Source organism: Lynx canadensis, chromosome C2 (assembly GCF_007474595.2).
Source record: "Lynx canadensis isolate LIC74 chromosome C2, mLynCan4.pri.v2, whole genome shotgun sequence".
NCBI lineage: Eukaryota > Metazoa > Chordata > Mammalia > Carnivora > Felidae > Lynx > Lynx canadensis.
In genome coordinates, this window is record NC_044311.2 from 38176356 (window position 1) to 38201664 (window position 25309).

Sequence of the window (25309 nt, forward strand, 5' to 3'; positions counted from 1 at the left end):
CATGATGAGCTACAGCCAATTCCAATCCTTCTTTCATTTCAGCTGATTTCACTTTCTAACCCTAGACTGTAACCAATTAAGTGTGATGAGCATTTGGGGTGGGAAAGTATAGATTATTATGGAAACAGAAGCAGAGTCTCTATCTTAGGCTTGATAGGAAAGGGAGGTCTGTGATACTTCCTGGAGGAAGTGACATCTTCAGTAAGAGTGTAAAATTGATTCACTTTCAATTAGAGGCCAGGGTGAGGGTGGGGGAAGTAGAAGCCCAGAATTAAAAAAGTGTGACAAAACCCGAGACTGGAAATAAATTCAATTGGACTGGAGGTTGCAAATCATTCCAATTTAATTTCAAGGCATAGCACTTTTCACTTTCTGATCATGTCTTGTTTGCTCATTTATTTACTGTGTGTTCTGCCACCCCCATTCGCCCACCCAGAACAGGAGCTCTAGCCTGCTGATCCCTCAGTGCCCAGCTATACGACAGTTAATCTTTCCTGAGGCCTGCCATGGGTCAGATCCTGTTCTCAGTGCTTCCCTCATGCACCCTACCAACCTCCCTTCCCTCTCCCCCCAACACCAACCAGCAGACAAAATTTTACTTCTTCAGAGTTGGCTCAAATGTTCCCTTCTTTGTGAAACCTCCCCATCTCTTTACAGCACCCTTACTCTCAGAATTACTGCTTTCAAAGTTCCCACAACTATTGATCCTTCCTTGTGGCATCAGTTTAATTCTGCTCTTTCTCTCTCCCATTTGTCAATTAAGTTTTAAAATCATATGAAAGACAGTGATTTTTACTTGTCTCTGTAAACCTCTCAAAACTTTGGGCAGGATTTTGTGCACAAAACGGGGCTCAAAAGTATTTCAAGTAAATGAATTAAGGAGAGAAAGTGATGACTCCTTCCCTTCCTGCAGTCCTAAGAGCAATTTTTTAAAACTTAAAATCTGACACCACAGCCCTACCTAACCCTATTGAAGCCCACTCTTCATCTTCAGACTAGAATTCTAACTCCTAAGCATGCTGCTCGCTTCAGGACCCTGTGTGAAATTGCTCCCACCCATCTCTCCAGCCACAACCCTCTCTATACCTCTTCTAATAAAACTTGACTGCTTATGGTGGCTACACAACGGGCTGTACTGATTCATGTCACCAGGCTTTTATTTCAACTACTCCCTCTGCCTGGAATGCCCTTTCCATTTTTCTTGACTGGCTGGGTTCAGGCATGACCTTCTCAAGCAAGTTTTCCTTCTTTGAATACAGATCCTATTAAGTACTTAAAGAAAGGAGGCGCGTGGGTGGTGGAGTCCGTTAAGCATCCTACTCTTGGTTTCTGTTCAGGTCATGATCTCACGGTTTGTGAGTTCGAGGCCCGCATCAGCTTCCGTGCTAATGGTGTAGAGCCTGCTTGGGATTCTCTCTTTCTCTTTCTCTCTCTCTCCCCCTCCCCCGCTTGTGCACACACGCTCTTTCAAAGTAAATAAATAAACTTAAAAAAAAAAAGAACTTTAAAAAGATATTAAGTACAGAACAGTTTACGGTCTCCTCTCCATTTGTGATTAAAAAGGAAAAGAATACTAAACCATGAAATATTTTATTTTTAATTTTTTTTGAAGTTTATTTATTTTGAGGGGGGCAGAGAGAGTGGGAGACAGAGAATCCCAAGCAGGCTCTCGCTGTCAGCGCAGAGCTACTCGGGCTTGAACTTGCAAAACCCCCAAATCATGACCTGAGCCAAAGAAACCAAGTCGTGTGCTTAACGGACTGAACCACCCAGGCGCCCCCATGAAATGTAATTTTAAATGACACACAGCTTACATGTATGCTAGATTTACAATTCTGTCTACTTATGCTTTTCTCTCACTTTGCCTTTCTCTGCATGTACCCAATTGTAGATACCTCCAACAGTCTATGGGATAACTCCACTGCCAGATTCTCAGTTTGAGTCAAATGCTCTTTTTCTTCGCTTTCCAGGCACCGTTCTATCTGAAAGTAACGTGCAAATTCCAAGTTTGCCTTTCGCACTGTGGTGTAAGCTCCAGAGGTGGCGCACACACCGTCTTTGGCCAAGGAATGCGAGACCCCCCGGCCCCCCCAGTCAGCTCCCTAGCTGACCAGTGCACATCTTCTTTAAGGAGCCGTTCCCTCCTCACCCACGAAATTCAACTGGCTCGCACCTACTAAGGGCTGGCGCCTGGAAGACAAATGAAATATCAGCCAGCCCTGAAAGTTAAAAAAAAGGAGATTCTCTAAATTCCTGGACCGCGATATACGACCGGCAACCGAAACTCACAAAATTCAGCGGAGTGGGCGGGGCCGGGGAAATTACTGACACCGGAAGTCAGGTGGCACAGCTCCGCCCGAATTCCCTATCTCGGCAGTCGACTATTCAGCCTTGAAGGCGCCTCTGGCGGGCTCCGCTGAGATCCGCTGTTTCGGCGTTCGACTCGCCCGTGCTGCTGCGGCCGCCGAAGGAGGGGCAAAACTCAAGATGGCGGACAAAACGCCAGGCGGTTCTCAGAAGGCCAGTTCGAAGGTAATTTCTTAGAGGACTTCATAAGTCAGTGAGTTTATCACTGTCATCTGGGGCCTACAGACTCTTCTGGCCAGCGGGAGGAGATTGGGGTGGGAGTCCGCGTTCTGGTCACTACGGTAGGCCCGGGCGCCGACGCACTGTGGTGCGCAGGTTGAGAGGCCTGGTGTCTCCCCTTAGTCCTAGCCTGGATTTGGTTGGAGGCTGGCGGGCCCACGGCGGGTGGCGTGAGTAGTTCGGCCTGCGTTTGGCACTGGAGGGAAATCCGGGGTTTAAACTGAGGTCTGAAGCCGTGAAAAAGCGCCCCTGTATCCCTGTTTGTGGCGCTCTAAGGCCGCCGGACAGCACCTGGGAGAGGCGGGAATCTCTTCCCGGTGCTTAAGTGTTTTCCTCTCTGTCCTCGGTTCTTTGGTCCTAGATTTCACACGCTTCCGGCTTCCTTCAGTTTACCTCAAACCCTCTCCAGGGAATAAATAACATCTAGGGCTGCAAGTTGTGAGGGGAGGACCAATGGTGGAAGGACGCGGGGTGGGAAGTGCAGAGGCGGGAGCAGTTCTCCTTTGCAGAGCTGCCTCACCAAGGTTAATGCTACGCTCTACACGTGGTCTTGTATCGCTTACGAGGAAGTATAAAATGAGCGCTCCTTTTGAGGGTTCACTTTCAAGAGCTCTGGGTCCCCTGCATCTCCATGTTGTGTGTTCCTCCTTCCATAGACTTGGAAGCCACTTTAGATTATTAAATTGATTTTGAGTTAACAGGGAAACGTGTGCACATACTGTGAAACCATTGAGCTGTACAAGTAGTTTAGCAGCAGCTAGGTGGTGGTTAGCATCAGGTCTTAGTTGCCGTCTTGGGCCGATCACTGTTTTTTTGCTTTGAGTTTCTCAAGTCCAACACGATATTAAAAGTAGTAAGTACTGCCTGAAGTAGTTCTTAAGCTTTTGATGCCAATGCAATAAGTTGTGTAACAACACTTAAAGGTTCTAGGGACTGTTATATCTTGCAGACGTGTATGATTATAAGTTGGTTGTTAGGAAATTAAATTTACGGTAGACGGGGCGAGCCTTAGTTCTGAGAAACATAACCAGCACATTTTATACCTGCTTTATCAGTTTCTGATAAATAGAATCTTTGTGCCATTTTGTGGATGATGTTTGTAATTAGCTGGTAACTAGTGATGGCTTTAACAGTCAGCCTTTAATTTTGTAGAAACTATGGTTAGAGGACCAGTTTTGGCTGTTTTACATCCCACTTTTACTCCTTGTCAGTTTCTTCCTTCCCCTGTACGTTTCCTGTCGGTGTGGAGGGGAATAGTTGGGTACATCACTCGGCCACTTAACAGATTCACAAAAACAGGCCTGCTGTTAGGGAGCTATTGGGATAGTTCGAGCATAAGCTTCATGATTTTAGTTTGTTGTCAAAGTCATATTTTAAGTATCTCCTATTTGAGGTTTTGGATACATTGAAAACATTTTAATGTGTATGTTCAGGCTTCCTCCTAAAATAGTACTTCTCATGGTTGTGAGGGAGTAGCTGTTTCTATAAATTGTTGGATCTTCCAGTAATATCTTTTCAGTTTATATATTGCTTTAGGTTATCATCAGTTCATGCTATTACGAGATTCTCTACCAATGTCTGTGAAAGGAATCAGGGTATCTCAGGACTCAAAGGATATCGGTGTAATTTTTCCCATTAGTATGGAGGGCTGTACGATGCAGTTAAAGATTATGGATTTTGATCCATAGCAAAAGACCTTTGGGTTCAAATCATGACTTGGTAATTAATTGTATTTGTCTTATTAAGGCAAATTGCTTAAACTCTTGCACTTCATTTTTCTCATTTGTAATATGGATGTAAATCTATTTTTTACAGAGTTGATGTAAGGATTAAGTGAATTACTGTCAATAAAGTACATAATAAACCTTAGTTCCTTTTTCCCCTCTCCTTTTTGTCCTTAGAGGAAATAGAAAGTACTTACTTTTCAAAATGTTGTATGAATTCGAATCCTAAGATTTTAGAATCTAAGTCATCAACTATCATATAATGATGCCCAGATTTCTGCTTTCTATTTCTCACGCAAGTGCTGAATTTATTGGAGAGAGTATCAGATCATTTTGGCTAATACTGTAGTATTTGGAATTTCTAGTCTTGATCTCTGTGGTTTGGTTTTCCTTCCTCTGGCAGAGCAGATGAGTGACCCATTCTACAGTACAGATGGAACGTACAGCTTCTTCTGTTTCTTGCTCATTCCTTGGTAGTTAAATTCCCATTGATGTAGTTCAGGATGCCTGTTAATCATGTTTCTACACATTGAGGAGAGTGTTAATTCAAATATGTACAAGGGAACGGAATGTACAGCATGGTGACTATGGTTAATAATACTGTATTGCATATTTGAAAGTTTCTAAGAGAGTAGATCTTGAAAGTTCTCATCACAAGAAAAATTATGCATGGTAACATGTTAACTAGGCTTATTGTGGTTATTAAGTTGTATATCTGAAAATAATATGATGCATGTCAATTGTACTTCAATAAAAATAAAATGTACGATATGCAGGATTTTGATGGCAAATTATTTATTTGATGTATCTTAATTGTTTCCTATGCATTTATTTCTGTTTATCACCAGATGAAAATACTGCTTTAAAGGAGAGGGGTGTTGGTGCCATGTTGTAGCTTGATTTTGGGAGGAGAGACCATAATCGTTTCCTTAGAAAAATTGTTAGACGCACTTCCTTGGACTTTAGTTTACAAAAATTAGTGTATTATTTTGATTTTAAGGATTTTGTTTGCTTGTTCAGCAAAATGAGGATAGGCAGAGAATGCGGTATTTTCTTTCCTTCTGCATTTCCTGTGCTGGTTACACTTGCTAATATAGTGCAATTATGCACCCTTTTATTTCCCTCTGTGACAGGTCTTTTTTTTTTTTTTTTTTGCCATAGTGTAAAAAATTGGGTTAGGTAAATTGAGCAGGTAGAGCATACTTCCTTGGACTTCCTTGGCTTCCTTTGACGTTTACTGCTGAATTATTTAGAAAACTGTTAGAATTGCTGATTAACAAAAGTATTTTACTTCTTTTTTTTCTTTAATTTTTTAAAAAATTTATTTATTTATTTTGAGAGAGACAGAGACCACATGAGTGGTGGAGGGCTAGAGAGAGAGAGAGATGGGGAGAGAGAGTCCCAAGCAAGTGTCCACACTGTCAGAGCAGAGCCTGATGTAGGCTCGAACTCACAACTCACAAAACAGTGAAATCATGACCTGAGCCGAAATCAAGAGTTCGACCCTTAACCAACTGAGCCTCCCAGGTGCCCCAAAAGTATTTTGCTTCTAAGAAATGAGTAAAATGAGGTTACATTCAAGGCTTGTGACCCTTAGATATTTATTACTGTCTGTGTTCCTTTTTTTTTTTTTTTTTTAACACTCTTTTTGAGAGAGAGAGTACACATGTGAGCCAGGGAGGGGCAGAGAGAGAGGGAGACAGAATCCCAAGGAGGCTCCAGGCTCTGAGCTGTCAGCACAGAGCCCGACATGGGGCTTGAACTTGTGAAGGGTGAGATCATGACCTGAGCCAAAGTCGGATGCTTAACTGACTGGGGCGCCCCATGTGTACATTCTTTTGATGGTATCTGAAAATATGTAAGGTTTCGATATGGTAAAACATTCCAAACAAAACACAAACCTTGAAAATTATGTTCTTCATGGTTTGCCATTTTTAGTTTAGAGTGAAACTTTATTATGTTATGATTGTAACTTTATCTTAAAATATAAGGTGGATAGTTTAATGAGTGGAAGGTTGTCTTTTTGGGGGGAGAGTGGAATTATGAACTTCCATTTTCTTGGTTGGTGCTCTTTAGAAACTTGAGTATTTGCAGCTCTGGTGCTTGAATATGACTCGATACGGTTTTTAAAAATTCTCATCGGATTGATTGTTTTCTGAAAGTCCAGTTTTAATTTTCTTTTGGTTTTTATTCCTGAAGCTTTATTCTTCCTGGAATGTAAACTTATGGAAGATACTCATTTGCCTTAGAAAGAGAGGCTCATTTGGCATGCAAGTTGAAGACTCCTGCCTCTCTACCACTTTTTTACAAAGAGCATCATTTTTTAAAAATAAAAACAAAAACTTGCTACGGGATATTAAACTCGAAAACACTAATGTTATAGATAACTTGTCTCTTATACTATTATTAAGCTTTAACATTTTATTGCAGACCAGCCATGTGTTAGATATTTTGCTGAAATAACTTTTCAAAAAGGAAGATGGTATTTGCCAGTAGCATTTGATGCTATTTGGTCCTGTTAGATGTCTCTTCCTTGAGGAGTTAAAATTTTTTACTGGCCTTTCCTCAGTTTGGCCTAATTACAGGACATTCAAAATGTTCTTAAAACTTTTCATGTATTGATATGGTTTTGGATGTAATTTTAAAGATCATTTCATGGGGTACCTAAGTGATCCAATCCGTTAAGCCTCTGACTTCAGTTCAGGTCATGATATCACAGTTTGTGGGTTCAACCCTGTGTCGGGCTCTGTGCTGACAGCTCAGAGCCTAGAGCCTGCTTCTGATTCTGGGTCTCCCTGTCTCTCTGTTTCTCTCCCACTTGCACTCTGTTTCTCTCAAAAGTAAATAAACATTAAAAAAATTGTTTTTTTTAAATAAAGATAATTTCAGGTTTGTGATTTAACTTTATCATATGTGGTACATGTCTCAGTGATCTTATAAAGTGTTTTTTGAGAGGTAGACCTTAGTTTAGTTAGCCTTGGGAGAGTGATATTAAAGTAGGTAGTTGCTACACTTGTTAGTGAGTGGACAGCATAGTATGTTGACAGTGGAGTGTAACTTAATTTTGTTGGGTACGTACTTGTTCCTGCAGTTTAGGTCAACAGGTATATTGAGGCTCTGTCACTTGGCAGATCTTGTGCTTGACTTTGAGGAAGAAAACTTTAAGTAAGACTATACAAACTGGGGAGCATGCTGTTTAGTGAAAAAAAGTCAACACATAATAGTACAAAGCAGAGGTACCTAAAAGTTTAGAGACAGAAGTGACCGCTGGTTAAATGGAGGGTGGCAAGGAGGAGACTTGAAGAATAGAAGAATTTGTGTTCTTTTGAACAATAAGCAGAGGTTATAAAGAGATGGGTAAGGTAAAGAAAAATCCAGGAAATAGATTCGTAAATGGTCTCTTATTTAGCCAGTGCATAGGGCACTTGCATAGGGAATAAAAGTTGCTGAGATGTAAAGGTAGGTTTGAGATAAATAGTGGAGATTTTGAATGCTATGAGTAAAATTGGAAAGCCATGGAAAATTTGAGGCAGGAAAGAGATTATTGGGACATACTTTAACAAGGATCTGGGAGTGAGGAGGACCAGTTTAAAGATTATTGCAGTGCTCCTGATAAATTTTGAGGATTGTTTCAGAAATCTCACCTCAGATCTTCTCTGGGAAGCTTTTCCTAACAACTTCGCCACTCCCATTAAGATTTACCTTGCCCTCTGTGCTTTTGTGGCCATTGTTTTACTTGACTCTTTTATTAGCTCCTGAAGACAGGAAGTATGTCTTATTTTACTTTATAGTATCTCTACTGTAAGACATAGTACCAGTAGATAGTTGAATTAAGGGAAGATCTAGACCATAATGGTGTGTTTAGAAAGGAAGAGTCCCCATGGGAGAGCTGTATTAGAAGTGGGATGAACAGAATTTGACTCATGTGATTATGAGGGGATAAAGGAGTCCAGGATGATTCTGTTATAGGGCTGTTGCTGGCCAACACTTATTGAAGTTATGCACCAGACACTGTTCTAAGTATGTACTTTACCTGTTTTTGTCCTTCACAACAATCCTGTGAGGCAGGGTGCTCCTCATTTTACAGATGAAGGAAGTAGGGCCAAGGTTACAAAACTGGTAAGTGTTAAAACCAGGAAGTCTTATTCCAGAAACTGCTCTTAAAAACATTTTACTACTTCCATATTATGAGTGATTGAGAGATACAATCCAGTATCAGAAATAAGGCTGATAGGAGAAGCTAGTTTGGAAAGAATTTTAAATATATTGGGTTTGAGGAGCTTGCAGACATTCAGGTGAAAATAACCGGAGGTAGTTTGAGAACAGATTGGAATCCACCCGAGGTACTAAGGTCAAAAATAAGGAATTAGAAGTCATCTCAGTGCAATAAAGGTGTTGATATGCCACCTATGGAGAGATTGTTAAACTTGTGGAGATGCAAGTTGTTGCTTTAGAAGATGAGAGGAGAAAAGACATTTTAGGAGTCAGTAAAGGGAATGGAAAGTTCAAGGGGCAGAATGGCAGTGTTGGAGGAGTGTTGCTGTGGCTAGCCTGCTGAGTTGAACCAAGTTTTTATTCTCAGCCACTAGGATGTAGTGTCATATGGTATAGAATAGTTGGTTTCACCTTTAACTCCTTAGCAATCATGAGAACAAATGATCCTTTCTACTTTTGGGTGTTCTTGCTGTCTTTCATCACATCTGTACTATCTGCTTTCTCTATCCTGAGATAAATTTCTCCTGTGTCTGCTTCTTTATTGTCTCAAGCTTCCCTTATTATGCCCTTTGATTTCTTGCTTTTGGGTCTTTTTCATTTGGATGAAAAATTGTGCTGTAGACCTCGGAAGATCTTGAGGTATCATTAATTTGTTGTTCTTCAGTTAAAAAACATAAAAACCAAACTCAGGACAAATGGTAATCAGTTCTAGGTTAGGAAGAGGGAAGGTCAGCTTCTGTAGTAGCATTACATTTACTATTTACTAGGACCATTAGCTTCAGAAGTTGGTTATTCTTTTTAAAATCTTATTAAGTACTATTTGTATATCTCTAACTCTTCTTAAGTCTAAAGAAGTTCCATTCTGAATGCAGTGTAGTTATAGCTCCGTATCAGTGGGAAATACCTGGTTTGCAGTAAATGTGACCGATGCCATCTTAGGTTAATTGAAATCAGCTAATGCATCTTCCTAAGCCATGCTGTTATTTTTAAGTCCTAGAAATGATTTGAATATGGTGGCATAGAAGTTTAAATAGCGCTGTCTTATAAGGTCTTGAGTGTTTACTTATGTGGGTGAACTTTAGAATTATTTTTGGTAACTTTGTCCCAATGCAAAGATTTCCCTTTGGGGTATTGAGCTGTTGAAATTGCATTAAATATATAAATAAATTTGGTTATAATTGACATTGTCTTAATAATGTTTATTCCCATCCAGGAATATAATGAGTCTTTTCAAAAGGTAACTTGAATAATTGAAGCCTTCTATAAAGTTTGTGTTTTCTTCACCTGGGTTGTGTACATTTCTTTAGTTGGTTTCCAGGCGTTTACTGCTTATTGTTACTATTGTGATTAGGATACTATGTTTGTTACCTACTAGGTTAATATAGTATATTGGCAAACAGTTTTTTTTTTTTTTAATGTTTATTTATTTTGAGAGAGAGAGAGAGGGAGAACTAACATGCATGCTCTCACATACCCGTCTGACTCTGGAAGGGCCAGAGAGAGGGAGAGGGAATCCCAGACAGGCTCCTACTCAGCACAGAGCCTGATGTGGGGTGTGATCTCATGACCATGAGATCGTTACCTGAGCCAAAATCAAGAGTCAGATGCTTAACTGACTGAGCCACCCAGGTGCCCCTCTTGGTTTCACTTTAAACATTTAAATATATATAGAAATAAGTCAAATCTCATTACCTAATACCTCGCAAAATAAAAACAGCTCAGTGACAGAGTTAAATTCTGGGACTCCTAGTAAAAATTTCAGACAGATATCACATGTTATTTAGTTAATAGTCTTGCAGCTTGGCTTTTTTGTCTTTAGATGCATAGTGGAAAAAAATAATATTGTATGCCGTATATAATTTGATCTGTAGGTCAGTTAGGAAAAATATGAAATTTTACCAGTTGCCATTGTCAGGAAGTGCCATTATTTGAAGACTGAATTCCTTCTGTGCAACAATCAGCAACAGTGGCATGCCGAATTAGGAGCAGCCCCCATAAAACAAGTTGTAAATGGTGGCCAATTGTGGATTTGATAATAGGGTTTTCTTTTTCTTGAACTATTTGTGCAGTAGCATTTGTACCTTTTACATTCAGGGTTTATGTGTGGATTTTCTTGTTATTAGAATCTGCTCCTTAAATGACCGGGTAGTTGGAAGGAGGGGAGGTTTCTTTGCTGTATAGCAAGATGTTGCTGTTCTGTCAGTGTTGTGGCAGTAAACAGTGTATCTTATGACTTGGGAAGAGCTTTTACACAAAAATTCTGTTGTAAAATAGTGGTTAGTTTTCCAGTCTACAGTTTAAAAGGTTTAACTATGCTTCAGAGATATCCCACTGTCATTTACATATTTTGACCCATATGCTTCCTCAATTTTAAAGAATTGACTTGCACATTTATTTGGTCACAACCTTTTTATAAGTCATAGGTTGCCTTTGGTTTTATTAGCTGAGGAGAAATTGCTACAAGTTTGGGAAGATTAAGTCTGTATAACCTGAGGCACCCTTGTTTTGTTAGCATAATATATTTTAGGATCATTTAAATACTGACTTCCTTTTGTAATAATTGCAGACCAGATCATCAGATGTTCATTCATCTGGATCTTCAGATGCACACGTAAGTGTAAAAGGTGATCTTTGTCTTTCTCTTTTCCTTCCTTCCTTCCTCCCTCCTTTTTTTCTCTTCCTCCTTTCTTCCTTCCTTCCAGCTCTATACCCAATGTGGGGCTGAAACTCATGACCCCCAGATTAAGTTCTGTACATATGCAAATGTGTGTACTTGTACATTGACTATGGTTTGCATTATACACACTTGTTCTTTTCTCACTGCACAATAAATATACCTATTGGAAATCCCTGCAAGTCAGCAGTCACAGCTCTAATCTGCTGGCATCATTCCATAGGGGAAGGTACAAATTATTAAGCTGTTTCTCTATTGATGAGCATATACCTGTTGAAAAGCTTTTTGATATTTTGAATAATTCCTCAGTAAACATTCCTTTACATGTTATTACAGCAGTGCTCAAAGTCTGGTTTCAGACTCTTGGGGGTTACTGAGAATGTTCCAGGGGCTTTGTGAAGTTCAACTATTTTAAACAATACAAAGATAATATTTGCCTTTTTCATCATGTTGACATTTGCATTAATGGTGCAAAAGCAATTGATGGATAAACTGTTGGCATCTTAGCATGAATCAAGCCAGTGTTGTCAAAGTGGACCAGTAGTCATTGTATTCTTCCCCACCTGGCACAGTAAAAGTAGAAATATGCTAGTTTCACTTAAGAATGTTCTTGATGAAGCAGTAAAAATTATTAATATTTTGTCCTTGCGTATGGGTCTCTGTAATGTTCTGTATGATGAAATGGGAAGTACATATAAGGCACTACTGCTTAGCAAAGTGTGATGTTTGTCTTGAGGAAAAGATAATTGCCAGATTATTTAAGTTGAGAAATGAAAACTGGCTCCTTTTTTCATGGAATACCATTTTTACTTGAAGGAACAACTGACAAACTGGTTAATCAGACTTGGGGGTTTGGCAGATATTTTCTTCAAAACTTAAGGGAACAGATCTGTTCCTTCAAAGAAAATAATTATTTGTTACTGATACAAAATTTGAGCTTTTGGGTCTAAGTTAGAATTTTTGGAAACTTTTAAGGACTTTTCTGATAAAATCAGTGGTGATATTAAGGGATGAGAGTTTTGATAGTGTATAGTGAAATTTGTCACTATTTGGACATTTGGGTTATTTGTACTTTTAGTACTACATATGTGATTTTTAAAAACTTGTTTTACTTTTCCCGAAGATGGATGCATCGGGACCCTCAGATAGTGACATGCCAAGTCGGACACGGCCTAAGAGTCCAAGAAAACATAATTATAGGAATGAGAGTGCCCGTGAAAGCCTTTGTGATTCTCCTCATCAGAATCTCTCAAGAGTAAGTGTTGATAAAGATGAGAAAAGATTAATGATTTTAATCTGTCTTGATCAAATTTGGTAGTTGAATATTTTGGTACTGGTTGTTTCATCTTGCACTATTTGGAAATAGCATTCTTTGTTGTATTTGGGTTAACGATAAACAAGTTCATGTAAGGAAATGTTTTTTGTAGCTAATATGTGAGCTAGATTTCACTTAAAATTTAAAATTTTATTGAAAAAACCAAGGAGTGTTTTTGATATAAAATGGTTAATAGTCACATTTATTGTTCCTCCCTTATATCATTTACTGAACCAAGTGCCACATGACAGTCACTGGAAATAAACAGATGATTAAAACACAGTTCTTGCTCTTGGAGAGCATATAGTCTTGCCCTGGGAAGTAAACAGGAACAGGTACTGTTCACTCTGGCTAGTGTAGTGCCCAGGGCAATATGAGAACCCAGAGAAGGAACTTCTTTACTATATGTATCTGCAAAGTGTTCTCACGCTCTTAGTCTTTTCTATTTCAAATAGTTTTTCTTGTGATTAAATTTGGGATGCTAATATATTAATAAAAATAAAATTTGGAAATATAATAAGACAGTTATCACCAGCCAATATTAAAATTCGTAACACTTAATTTTTCTTGTTTAATGTTTCTAAGCATAAATATATTTTCATGGATGATTGTATTTCTTTGTGTAAACATTCCATAGTTTCCTTAACTATTTTTCTGTTAAGTGTGTAAATTTAGCTCTTAGGATATAAATAAAATTGGAACCCTTCCAATTTTTTTTTTGGAAAATTATGGTTTTCATTGAATTTGTATGTAATTTTGCTGTTTGAACTTCTTTTTAAATGTTTATTTATTTTGAGGGGAGTGAGAGAGCGTGAGCAGGGGAGGGGCAGAGAGAGAAGGAGATAGAGAATCCCAAGCAGGCTCACTATTGTCAGTGCAGAGTCTGATGTGGGTCATGAACTATGAGATCATGACCTGAGCTGAAATCAAGAGTTGGACACACTTAACTGACTGAGCCACCCATGCATCCAACCATTTGTGTAAACTTTTGAAGTTAAAACCATAGATGCTGGGGTACCTGGGTGGCTCAGTTGGTTGAGCAACTCCTGATTTTGGCCCAGATCATGATCCTAGGGTCCTGGGATCAAGCCCTGCGTCAGGCTCCACACTGAGCATGGAGCCTGCTATGGATTCTCTCTCTCTCCCTCCCTCCCGCCCTCCCTCTTTCTCCCTGTCTCTCCTTGTCTCTCCCTCTCCCTCTCTTCCCCCTGCCAAAAAATTAATAAATTTTTAAAAAGTGCCAAAAAAGAGTCCCCAAACAAATCCAGAGATGTTGAATGATGAGCAAATGTTTTTCTTTCTACTTTGGGGAAAAAATTTAGTTTGAATCTATTATTGAAACCTCATTTTGACTTTGGGGTTATAAACGGTTTTATTTTTTTCAGTGCCTTTAATGTAACTTTAAAATAGTTTATAGCATTTTACTCTTCCATTTTGCTTCTCTCAAGGTCAAGCCTATTTAATAATCAGGAATTTGATAAAGTCTAATTTGTTATTGGTTAACTTGTCATTTTGGTAGGCAAGAGTGAAACGTTTGGATTTTAGTTACAGATTGATATTTTAGGTTGTATTTAATAGACATTCCTCTTAAGTTTATGAATCAAAGTCTAACATTCAAATGAATAACTGAACAGCTAAAGGTCAACAACAGTTTTACTTCTGAAATCTGAAATTCTGTGATTATGTTTATAAAAACAGTGTTGTTGATGAAGAATGAGTTAATTTACTGAATTATAAAAGGAAGTGATGTGATGTAGTACCTGAAATGGGGGTTATAGATGGTATTTAGATTCTTGCTACTGAACTTTGGAAATACATGCTGCCTTCTCCCTATTTGAATGTCTGTTTTCCATCACTACTTCTTTTCCTCAGAATCATCTGTACTTTTTCTCAAGTGCTTTTCCAGCAAGTAGGCTGACTGAGTCGTAAGCCTTGGCGTCTCCCTCTCTGCTTTATTTTTACCTTTTTAAAAGAAAATGGCTTTTTTTTTTTTAATTTTTTTTTTTCAACGTTTATTTATTTTTGGGACAGAGAGAGATAGAGCATGAACGGGGGAGGGGCAGAGAGAGAGGGAGACACAGAATCAGAAACAGGCTCCAGGCTCCGAGCCATCAGCCCAGAGCCCGACGCGGGGCTCGAACTCACGGACCGCGAGATCGTGACCTGGCTGAAGTCAGACGCCCAACAGACTGCGCCACCCAGGCGCCCCAAAGAAAATGGCTTTTGTGTGTTACTGACCTTGAGTTAGCCAATGAAGACATACGTTAAGGAATACTTTACATCAGAATCAAGCCCAATGGAGGCACTTGATGCTTAAGAGTAGCCTCAGCTTTTCTGCTTTACAGTGAAATTTCTTTTTTAAAAGTCATCTAATCTGAAGACTTGATTACCACTTGAAAGCTGTATCAGTTGAGTTATAGGTAGCATTAAGAATGTGTATGTAGTAAATGTATGCTTTTTACTTCTTTTCACAGCCTCTTCTAGAAAACAAACTTAAAGCATTCAGTATTGGAAAAATGAGTACAGCTAAGAGAACTTTAAGTAAGAAGGAGCAAGAAGAATTAAAGAAAAAGGTAATGTTTAAATTGGATTTTGAGTTATCCTTGGAAATGTGTCTGAGTAAGTGCATGTACAAATAGAGAAATGCTTTTGAAAGTTTCTTGACCTCAGGGTATTCTCAGTTCCCACCACCAAGTCAAGTCTGTAACACAGGGTACATTCAGAGGAGTCTAGTTTGTATCCCTGTCCCCTCCACCATTTCTTATATGTAAGTTTTGGTTATTCTCTGGTCTGTTCTTTTTGTATAAGTAACTCTGTATAAATATATACTGTACTCCTCTTTCCTAGATGATCAATAATATGCTATATACAGTGTACTTTCTGCATTTTGCTTTTTTCACTTAACATGTCTCAGAGGTTACTGCAGGTATATTGAAATATCCTTTTTTAAAAAAATTGTTTTTAATGTTTTTATTTATTTTTTGAGAGAGAGAGAGACAGAGTGTGAGTGGGGGAGGGCATAGAAAGAGAGGGAGGCACAGAATCCGAAGCAGGCTCCAGGCTCCGAGCTTTTAGCACAGAGCCCGATGCGGGGCTCAAACTCAAAAGCTGTGAGATCATGACCTGAGCCAAAGTCAGATGCTTAACTGACTGAGCCATCCAGGTACACGCCCCCTGCCCCCCTTTTTTTTTTTTTTTTTTTTAATTTTTTTTTTTTTTTCAACGTTTATTTATTTTTTGGGACAGAGAGAGACAGAGCATGAACGGGGGAGGGGCAGAGAGAGAGGGAGACACAGAATCGGAAGCAGGCTCCAGGCTCTGAGCCATCAGCCCAGAGCCCGACGCGGGGCTTGAACTCACGGACCGCGAGATCGTGACCTGGCTGAAGTTGGACGCTTAACCGACTGCGCCACCCAGGCGCCCCCCCCTTTTTTTAAATAATAACCTGTGTAGACATACATTAGTTTATTCATTAAAATTCTGTTGAGGGCATTTTTATTTTGGTCTTTTGCCATTACAAATAGTGCTGTTAATGGATACTGTTATGCATGTGGTTTTTTTTGCTAGTTTATCTTTGGGGTATATACGTTTAAAGTTCATATATTTTGAGAGAGAGAGAGGGAGTGAGCGTGCGCATGCACACTGAATGGGAAGGGGCAGAGAGAGAGGGAGAGAGAATCCCAAGCAGGCTCTGTGCTGTCAGCATGGACTCTGTGGGGCTTGATCTCATGAACCATGACATCATGACCTGAGCCAAAATCAAGTGTCCAACACGTAACCACCTGAGCCACCTAGGCACCCCATTGGGATATATTTCTGTAAGTGAGGTTACTGGGTTGAATGGTAAATGCCTAAATGTAGCTCTGTTGGGTATTGTCAGATTGCTCTCTATAAGGGCAGAGCCATTTTGCATCTCTGTCCATAATGTATGAGAGCTTGTGTCCCTATAGCCTTGCCAACAGAGGATGTTTTTGAAATTTTGCCAATCTGCTAGGTGAAAAATGTTATCTCAGTGTAGTTTTAAATTTTTATTTCTCTTGTATAAGTAAGGTTGAACAGCTTTTGTGTTTGTATCTGTGAACTATCTGCATGTATCTCAACCAGTCTTTCCAGAGATTTGTAGGTCATCTCTGTTTTAAAAACTTCACATACTGAGTATATTAACACTTCGTGACACAGGTGCAGTGTTTTTTTTCCCAGTCAATTGTCTCTTTATTTTGTTTCTGGTGTTTTTCGGTGTAGAAACTGTTTATTGTTAGGTAATCAGATTTATCAATCTTCCCTTATGATTTCTAGTATTCCATTATTGTTCTCACTCCTAGCTTATAAAGGAATTTCCTCATTTTGTAAATACTTTATACATAGTTTCATTAAAAAAAATTAAATCTGATTCATTTGCAGTTTCTCCTAGTATGTGTTGTGAAGAATTGGCTCATTTTTATCTTTCTTTTTCAGATAGTTATCAAGTTATCCCAATATCATTCATTGAAAAGTCCCATCTGTTCTCCCTTGAGTTGAGCTATTCCTTTTATTGAATACTAAATTTCCGACTGTTATTGGATTTATTTCTTTGTTTTCTATTCTCTTCCATTGGCCTTTGATGCATACATATTTTGGGGACATTGTGAAGAGTAATAACTGCAATTTTAAGGTTCTTTTGAGATTTTTTTTTTAAATGCCAGCTATGGAGATACTGCTGCTTCAGCTTGTAATACTCATGTCTTTGGTGGTTTGTAAAGGAAATCTTTATAATCACTGAATTAAATCATTGTGCTTTGGAAATGTTAAAAACATTAATAGAGTAATATATTTTATATAGTTGTCATACAGTTTGACTCCTGCTGTCTCTTTTTTAATTTTTTTTTTTTTTTTTTTAACATTTATTTATTTTTGAGACAGAGAGACAGAGCATGAATAGGGGAGGGGCAGAGAGAGAGGGAGACACAGAATCTGAAACTGGCTCCAGGCTCTGAGCTGTCAGCACAGAGCCCAACGCGGGGCTGAAACTCACGGACCGTGAGATCATGACCTGAGCTGAAGTCGGACGCTTAACCGACCGAGCCACCCAGGCGCCCCTGACTCCTGCTGTCTTTAAACAGATTTACTGGGGCGCCTGGATGGCGCAGTCGGTTGGGCGTCCGACTTCAGCCAGGTCACGATCTCGCGGTCCGTGAGTTCGAGCCCCGCGTCGGGCTCTGGGCTGATGGCTCAGAGCCTGGAGCCTGTTTCCGATTCTGTGTCTCCCTCTCTCTCTGCCCCTCCCCCGTTCATGCTCTGTCTCTCTCTGTCCCAAAAATAAAAAAAAAATAAAAAGAAAGAAAAAAGTTAAACAGATTTACTTAGGGGGTCTTTTTCTGCTTCCACAAATTGCCAGTAAAGGATCAAAGTCTCTTTCAGTTTCAATGTTAATATCTAATACCTACTAAAAATTAGGTGTTATTACTTATTGGGACTGCCTAACCTGCTTTTCCCAGTGAAGGGAAAGGTTTTGTTTACATTATTACTTGATGAGTCTCACCCTGTGTACAATAATTTTCATATTAAGTGATATTATTTTCATGTATATTTAGGAAGATGAAAAGGCAGCAGCTGAGATTTATGAGGAATTTCTTGCTGCTTTTGAAGGAAGTGATGGTAATAAAGTGAAGACGTTTGTGCGTGGAGGTGTTGTTAATGCAGCTAAAGGTTAGTATGAATATTACAGTCCTTGAGCAAATCCAAAAGGTCCTAGTAGAATGACTGTAGGTAATTATGAAAGATGTTTGTTGTCTTTAGAATTTCACATTTTCTTTCTATCAGCACCCTCTAGTGTTGATATTAATCGTTAATTAGCAAAATAAATGGCCAGATATGGGTTAAAGAAATTGGAGCCAGAGAAGTTTTAAAAATATTTAGTGCCTTTCAAGGTTGAAGATAGCAGTGCACTTTGCAAAAATTTTAATGTATTTCATAGTTTCACTATAAAATGATTAAATTAGTATTTTGTTGGAGAGTAAGGTGGTAATAAGAACTTAACTTCATATTTTGTCACTAGTATATCTTAGTGCTAAACACATTTTCCTAATTTTTGTTTATTTTTAACTAAAAATAATAAAAGATCAAATAATATGAAATTATTTTTGAAAATTAGTTTTGAAGCTTAGTATTTTAAATTTCAGAAGAACATGAAACAGATGAAAAAAGAGGTAAAATCTATAAGCCGTCTTCAAGATTTGCAGATCAAAAAAATCCTCCAAATCAGTCATCCAATGAAAGACCACCATCTCTTCTTGTCATAGAAACCAAAAAACCTGTAAGTCATAATCAAATAAGTGGCTTTATATGTTCAGAGATGACACTGCCAATGATATTTCAGTACTTCCATTGTAAGCAGGACTTTGGTTTCTTGTTTATAATTATTTTTGGAATAGATGTTGAGTTTTGTTGCTTAATCTTTCTAGAGAAGAGATAATAAATTAGAGTAGGACATTTAGACGATATTCTTATGTTCTTTGAGCGATAAACACTTGGTGTTACTGTACTCATTGCATACTGCAAGTAAAAAGTTGACTATTTTATTTATTTAAAAAATTTTTTTTGTTTATTTATTTTTGATAGAGACAGAGCATGAGTGGGGGAGGGGCAGAGAGAGAGGGAGACACAGAATCTGAAACAGGCTCCAGGCTCTATCTGAGCCGTCAGCACAGAGCTCAGTGCGGGGCTCGAACTCACGGAGTGAGAGATCATGACCTGAGCTGAAGTCAGACGCTCAAACCGACTGAGCCACCCAGGCGCCCCAAAAGTTGACTGTATTTTAAATAAAAAGTAATGGGATTTTGTTTTTAAACAGTTCTAAACTGAGGTATTTAAATAATACCAGCATGTATAGTGGCAGTTAACTTTGGAAAACTTATGTATTCCAATAATGTATCTTTTGCTTAGAACATTTTTGGTATTTATTTGGAAATACTGTCAGCCTAGTGGCACTTTCTTTTAAGTATTCTTGGTATTAGAAAAATTTTTATTTTTCGATGGACTTTTCATGGTAGTTGGTATATAGATATGGGTCACGTCATTTGGAACCATACTTGGTGAAGAAATATGATTACATTGAAAGGTGACACTGACTTTCCTTGCATGACTAAAATAGCTCTGGATGCAAAGGAAAAAAAGCAGTTTAATTGAGATAGAATTCATATACCATAAAATTTACCCTTTTAAATTATTCAGTTGTTTTTAAAATTATATTCACAGTTGTGCAAAAATCACTAATTTCTAATTGCAGAACATTTTTATTATCCCAGAAAGAAACCTTATACCTATTTTAGTCATCCCCAACCCCTGGCAATTACTAATCTCCTTTTTATCTGTTTGGATTTGCCTGTTTAAGACATTTCATGCAGATGGAATCATACAACATGTAGTCTTTTGTTTCTGGCTTCTTAGCATAATATTTCAAGGTTCATCTGTATGTTGTGGCACATGTTAGTACCTTATTCCTTTTTATGGTTGAATAATATTTTATGGATATAGCATATACTGTTTATCCATCTATCACTTGATATTTGGGTTGTCTCCACTTTTTGGTTATTATGAATGTTGCTATAAACATTTGTGGGTAGGCTTTTTTTGTGGACTTACATATTCAGTTCTCAAATGTATGATATATGTATTTTATATCCCTACATACACATACACCTAGGAATGGAATTCTGGGTTGTATGGTAACTATTTGTTTAATCTTTTGAGAAACTGCCAAAACTGTTTTCCAGGTTAGCTGTATCATTTTATAATCCCGTCAGCAATGTATGAGGGTTCTAATTTTTCCACATCTTTACCAACGCTTGTTAAAATTGTCTATTTTTAAAATTTATTTTCGTCATCTTAGTGGGTGTGAAGTTGTATCTAATTGTGATTTTGATTTTCACTTCCCTGATGATGAACATCTTTTTATGTGTTTATCATCCATTTGTAGTCTTCTGTGGAGAAATGTCTTTTCAGCTCCTTGGCCTGTTTTGTAATTGGGCTTCTTGTTGTCTTTTTACTGTTAAGTTGTAAGAGTATTTTACACTTCCTGGAGTCAAGTCTCTTATCAGCTATTTGAATTGCACATGTTTTCTCCCATTCTGTGAGTTGTCTTTGCATTTTATTGATAGTGTCCCTTGAAGCCCAAAGTTTTTAATTTTGATGAAGTTTAGTTTATCTGTTTTTTTTGTATGTTGATTTTGCTTTCGATGTCATATCTAAGAAATCATTGCCTTATTCAAAGTCATGAAGTCATGAAGATTTATTCCTATGTTTTTCTCTTAGAGTTTTATAGTTTTAGTGCTTCAGTTTAGTTTCTGTGAGTCATTTGAGTGAATTTTTGTGTATGGCATGAAGAAGTTCAACTTCACTTTTTCTTGCATGTGGATATTCTAGCACTATTTGTGAAAAAAGGCTATTTTTCTCCATTGCGTTATTTTGGCACTTTTAAGAGAGGGATTTCAAAAGCAGTTTTAAAAGAGGAATCCCAAAGATGTTACTGATTGTTTTACTAATTCATAGTCCTCCTACAGTGATTGTTTTGAAGAAGGGCATATTTTTGGTAGTTGTTCATGGTACTTTAGTTGGCAGTTCAGTTACTTTATGTTCATTAGTTTTGCTTCCTGTTATTCTCTAACAATATTCAGGCCTAATTATCCCAGGCTTTTAGGGGATAAAGTTAGCGAGTCCTTTACTTTAAGACTGTAGTTTGTTATTTTCTTTAATTGCTTTAATAATTGAATTGTTAAATTCTTAGTTCAAGAGATCAGGAAGGAAGTGCAGTGAAAACAGAAGTAATTTAAATAATTAGAACATAATTGGCACTAAAATAAAAATTATTTAAAACGATCTGATTATTGAACCATTCGTTTTGTTTAATCTTGTTTTGTATGAAGTATAATTTGTTATATCCTTCATAGCCACTGAAGAAAGGGGAGAAAGAAAAGAAAAAAAGCAATTTGGAACTCTTCAAAGAAGAATTGAAACAGTAAGTTTTATAGTGTGGAGAACAGCTATCATAGGTATTTTGCATTATTGGCTTAGAGATGCAGGTATGAAGAATGTAGTTTACTGATTAGTTACCACTAAACTGGCTTACCTACTATGAGGTTGTTTTAGATATTATAGTGATTTTTTTTAGGATATGTTTGAAAGTGAATTAGCATTTCATCCAGGACCTGGGTTGGTTACATCATGTAGATGCAGTTCAATTGATAGTATCTAAGTATTTAATGTCCAGAGTCCTGTTTGCAGTGGAAACAATGTAGTCACTGAGATATGGGTGAGGAGTGAGCAAACTTAACCAAGAAAGAACAAATTCTGTGGTCTTGATGTTGAATTTCCACCTTGGAAGTGGGCTTTGTATTCTAATGCTTGTTTGACATAGCAGAAATTTGCTCATGACTTATAGCTATGGGACTCACTGATCTCAGTTGTTAGTACTGGCATTTAATTATTCACAAATATTTCAAGTTCTGTGAACATGGTACCTGGGTAAGTTGTATTCTTAACAGATGTGAACGAACAAATTTTGGCTCATTGTTAGTGATTATAAATGTTTTCAACAGAATTCAGGAAGAGCGTGATGAGAGACATAAAACAAAAGGCAGGTTAAGCCGATTTGAGCCTCCTCAGTCAGATTCTGATGGTCAGCGTCGTTCTAGTAAGTGGCATTTTTTTTTAATGTTTATAGTTGTGATTAACTATTCTAAAAACTAAGAATTGTTTTCTTTTCCCCTTTTAAAGTGGATGCGCCTTCAAGAAGAAATAGATCATCTGGTGGTAATACAGTTTTTTGCTTTTTTTAACTAATAAAAATTGTCCATACTTTGTATTTTGCAGGTTATAATTTTTTTTTTCCTCTTTGTCCTAGTTCTTGATGATTATGCACCTGGCTCACATGATGTAGGAGATCCAAGCACTACTAATTTATACCTTGGAAACATTAATCCACAGGTAATATTAGAAAAGTTAGATGAATGTTGACTTGTATTCTTTATAATTATGGAAGAAAACTGCTTTATCAATAAAATAAAGTCAAGAATCTAAAATAAAACTTGATGGAACTTAGGGACTATTGAAGTCTCTAAAATTACCTTATAAAATTGAGTCTTAACTGGTATGGGCTGAATTATCTTGCTGCAGTTCTTAAGGGTTTATCTCTTCTTTCTGTAACTGGACTATCTGAATTTGAAATGTCTTACTATGTGCTGATTTTATTATTTATCAAAATAGGATGTGACCAGTGCTAGTCAATGTTCTTTTGAGACTACCCCCTTCTGATGCATAGCTTGCTTCCTTAATAATGTATTTCCTTTTTCTTTCTTCATAATAGCAAACTAGTGATTTGTGCCTGTCTTCTATATTTTAATTCTTTTTCTCATTTTAGTGTTACTTGTGTTATGAGGAATGTAGTGGTTGTAATAAATAACATGCTCTTTTTAAAAGTTACATCTGTTTGGACCTCATTGTGTATTTACCATTTTCTCTTTTCCCTCTCGATTACATAGGGTGCTGGAAAAAGAAAAAGTGATTAGTTTTTTTTTTTCTTTTATCACCAACATATATTTTCTCCTTTTCTTAAATGCGATAATCACTGCTGCCTGAAAAACATTGCTAAATGCCTAAATAAATCACTGCCGAAAAACAGCTTATTTTATTTTATTTTTTTATTTATTTTTTAACGTTTATTTATTTTTTGAGACAGAGAGAGACAGAGCATGAACCGGGGAGGGTCAGAGAGAGAGAGGGAGACACAGAATCTGAAACAGGCCCTAAGGTCTGAGCTGTCAGCACAGAGCCCGACACGGGGCTCGAACCCACGAACTGCAAGATCATGACCTAAGCCGAAGTTGGACGCTTAACTGACTGAGCCACCCAGGCCCCCCCCCCCCACTTTTTTTTTTTTTAATTTTAAAACAGCTTATTTTAGATGCAGGATCTTAAAAGGAGCAAGAGGGGATATAGAGGTGTACTTCTGATTTCTTTAGCCATCGGCCTCTTCACCCTGACCACTTATGTGTGTTTCTGGTATGAAAAGATTTGTGAATGTCCCATGAGGGCAAGATTTTACCTGTATAGATAGAGGTCCTAGTACTTGAATGGAAAATTGTAGCATTAAAATGTCTTTTTGTTAAGTTTGCAACAATTACTTTGCTTTCTGTTGCATAGAATTTCCCTTTTTTCGCATACCAAAAAACTCTCAATCTTTTTAATAGATGAATGAAGAAATGCTTTGTCAAGAATTTGGAAGATTTGGACCATTAGCCAGTGTGAAAATTATGTGGCCTAGAACTGATGAAGAAAGAGCAAGAGAGAGAAACTGTGGCTTTGTGGCCTTTATGAATAGAAGAGATGCTGAAAGAGCTTTAAAAAATTTAAATGGTAAGAAAGTTTTTATTGTCTCTTGATAGAATTCAGACTTTTCCTCGTTCTGGAAATACTTACGAAAACTCTAGGGGAAAAATAGACCAGAAATGGAAAGGTTAAAATTAATTCAAATTATCAGTCATCTTTTATTTTCTTTTGAGAGTTACCAGGGTGACCTTTCTTTTCTTTTTTTGTAGGAAAGATGATTATGTCTTTTGAAATGAAGCTAGGTTGGGGTAAAGCTGTGCCTATTCCTCCACATCCAATATACATTCCGCCTTCTATGATGGAACATACGCTTCCCCCACCTCCATCAGGACTGCCTTTTAATGCGCAGCCTAGAGAGAGGTTAAAAAACCCCAATGCTCCAATGTTACCGCCACCTAAAAACAAGGAGGATTTTGAGAAGGTAATTTAAAAAATGTACATAGGGCCGCATCTAATTTGTAAATACTAAATCTATGGTAGTATTTCTTTTCAATAATTTTATAGAAAATGTGTGTGTAATTTTGTTTGGCAACTCTTAAAGAAATAAGTAGATGTGTTCCCTGCCTTAGCCCGTGGAAACCCTGTATTGAAATACTAGGTCATATTTTTATTTGTGGCTACCATTCCTTTTTTGACCACTTAAGTTTTTTTTCCTTTGTCCACTGTTGTATCCAGGTTTGCTTAAGTGCAATATCTAAATTAACTTTGTTCTGAGAAAGTGATACTTTGTATTTGGTTAAGTGACTTTTCAATTAGAAAGACCTAAATAGTTAAACTGTTTGGATGGCTGCTAGCTAATTTAATTCTCAAGGTCTGAGGCATTAGAGTATTTGAGAGCATATGTGGTTTTTTTTAAAAAAACAGTTAACTACTCTAGTAAAAGCAAAGGGTGAGTATTTTCTTTTTATTAAACATAAAACCAACTTAATTTCAAGTTTATAAGAATTTGTTGGTTCTATTATGAAATAATTACACTTAAAATGACAGGGCTGGTTTTAAAGGCTTGGGAACAAAGTAGCAAACTGTATGGTCAGAGGCAAACAGTTAATTAATTTCACAAATTAAAATCTTTATCTGATAATTCTCAGTGTAGTACCTATTTCAGTGCATTGATGTGCATTCTGGCAGGAATGTTCTGATTCTTTGCATTTGGTGAACATTTATTGTTCACTGAACACATCCATTTGCATTTATGTAATTGCTTAGTGTATAATTACTTCAAATGCAGTCATTGCCTGCAAAACTTGTGATTAGATGTGTAGTGTTTTCAATGCATTATGTATATTTTTGCTTGTTACTTGTTAACAATACTCACATATTCTATGTTTATTATCTGATGTGACTTCATATACAGACTCTGTCGCAAGCCATAGTCAAAGTGGTTATCCCAACAGAAAGGTACATGTTTTTCTTTATTATTACTGATCTAAATAT

The 25309-nt window shown here is 37.5% G+C and overlaps 1 protein-coding gene across 3 annotated transcripts in view; it reads left to right on the forward strand.

The window, feature by feature from the left end:
- The first annotated feature begins 2428 nt into the window (after positions 1-2428).
- The window catches only part of LOC115522793 (U2 snRNP associated SURP domain containing), a 54003-nt gene continuing 31122 nt past the window's right edge, over positions 2429-25309 (forward strand). Inside the window, exons 1-13 of one of the 3 annotated variants that reach the window (XM_030328411.1) lie at positions 2429-2532; positions 11092-11136; positions 12323-12454; positions 14989-15087; positions 18085-18199; positions 18673-18806; positions 21439-21506; positions 22087-22181; positions 22265-22300; positions 22392-22474; positions 23737-23902; positions 24085-24296; positions 25230-25273. In XM_030328411.1, the coding sequence (XP_030184271.1) occupies positions 2488-2532; positions 11092-11136; positions 12323-12454; positions 14989-15087; positions 18085-18199; positions 18673-18806; positions 21439-21506; positions 22087-22181; positions 22265-22300; positions 22392-22474; positions 23737-23902; positions 24085-24296; positions 25230-25273 (1274 nt within the window). In that variant the 5' untranslated portion in view covers positions 2429-2487. The remainder of the gene's footprint in view (positions 2533-11091; positions 11137-12322; positions 12455-14988; positions 15088-18084; positions 18200-18672; positions 18807-21438; positions 21507-22086; positions 22182-22264; positions 22301-22391; positions 22475-23736; positions 23903-24084; positions 24297-25229; positions 25274-25309) is intronic. The other 2 variants (XM_030328412.2, XM_032594674.1) reach the window with 2 other exon arrangements.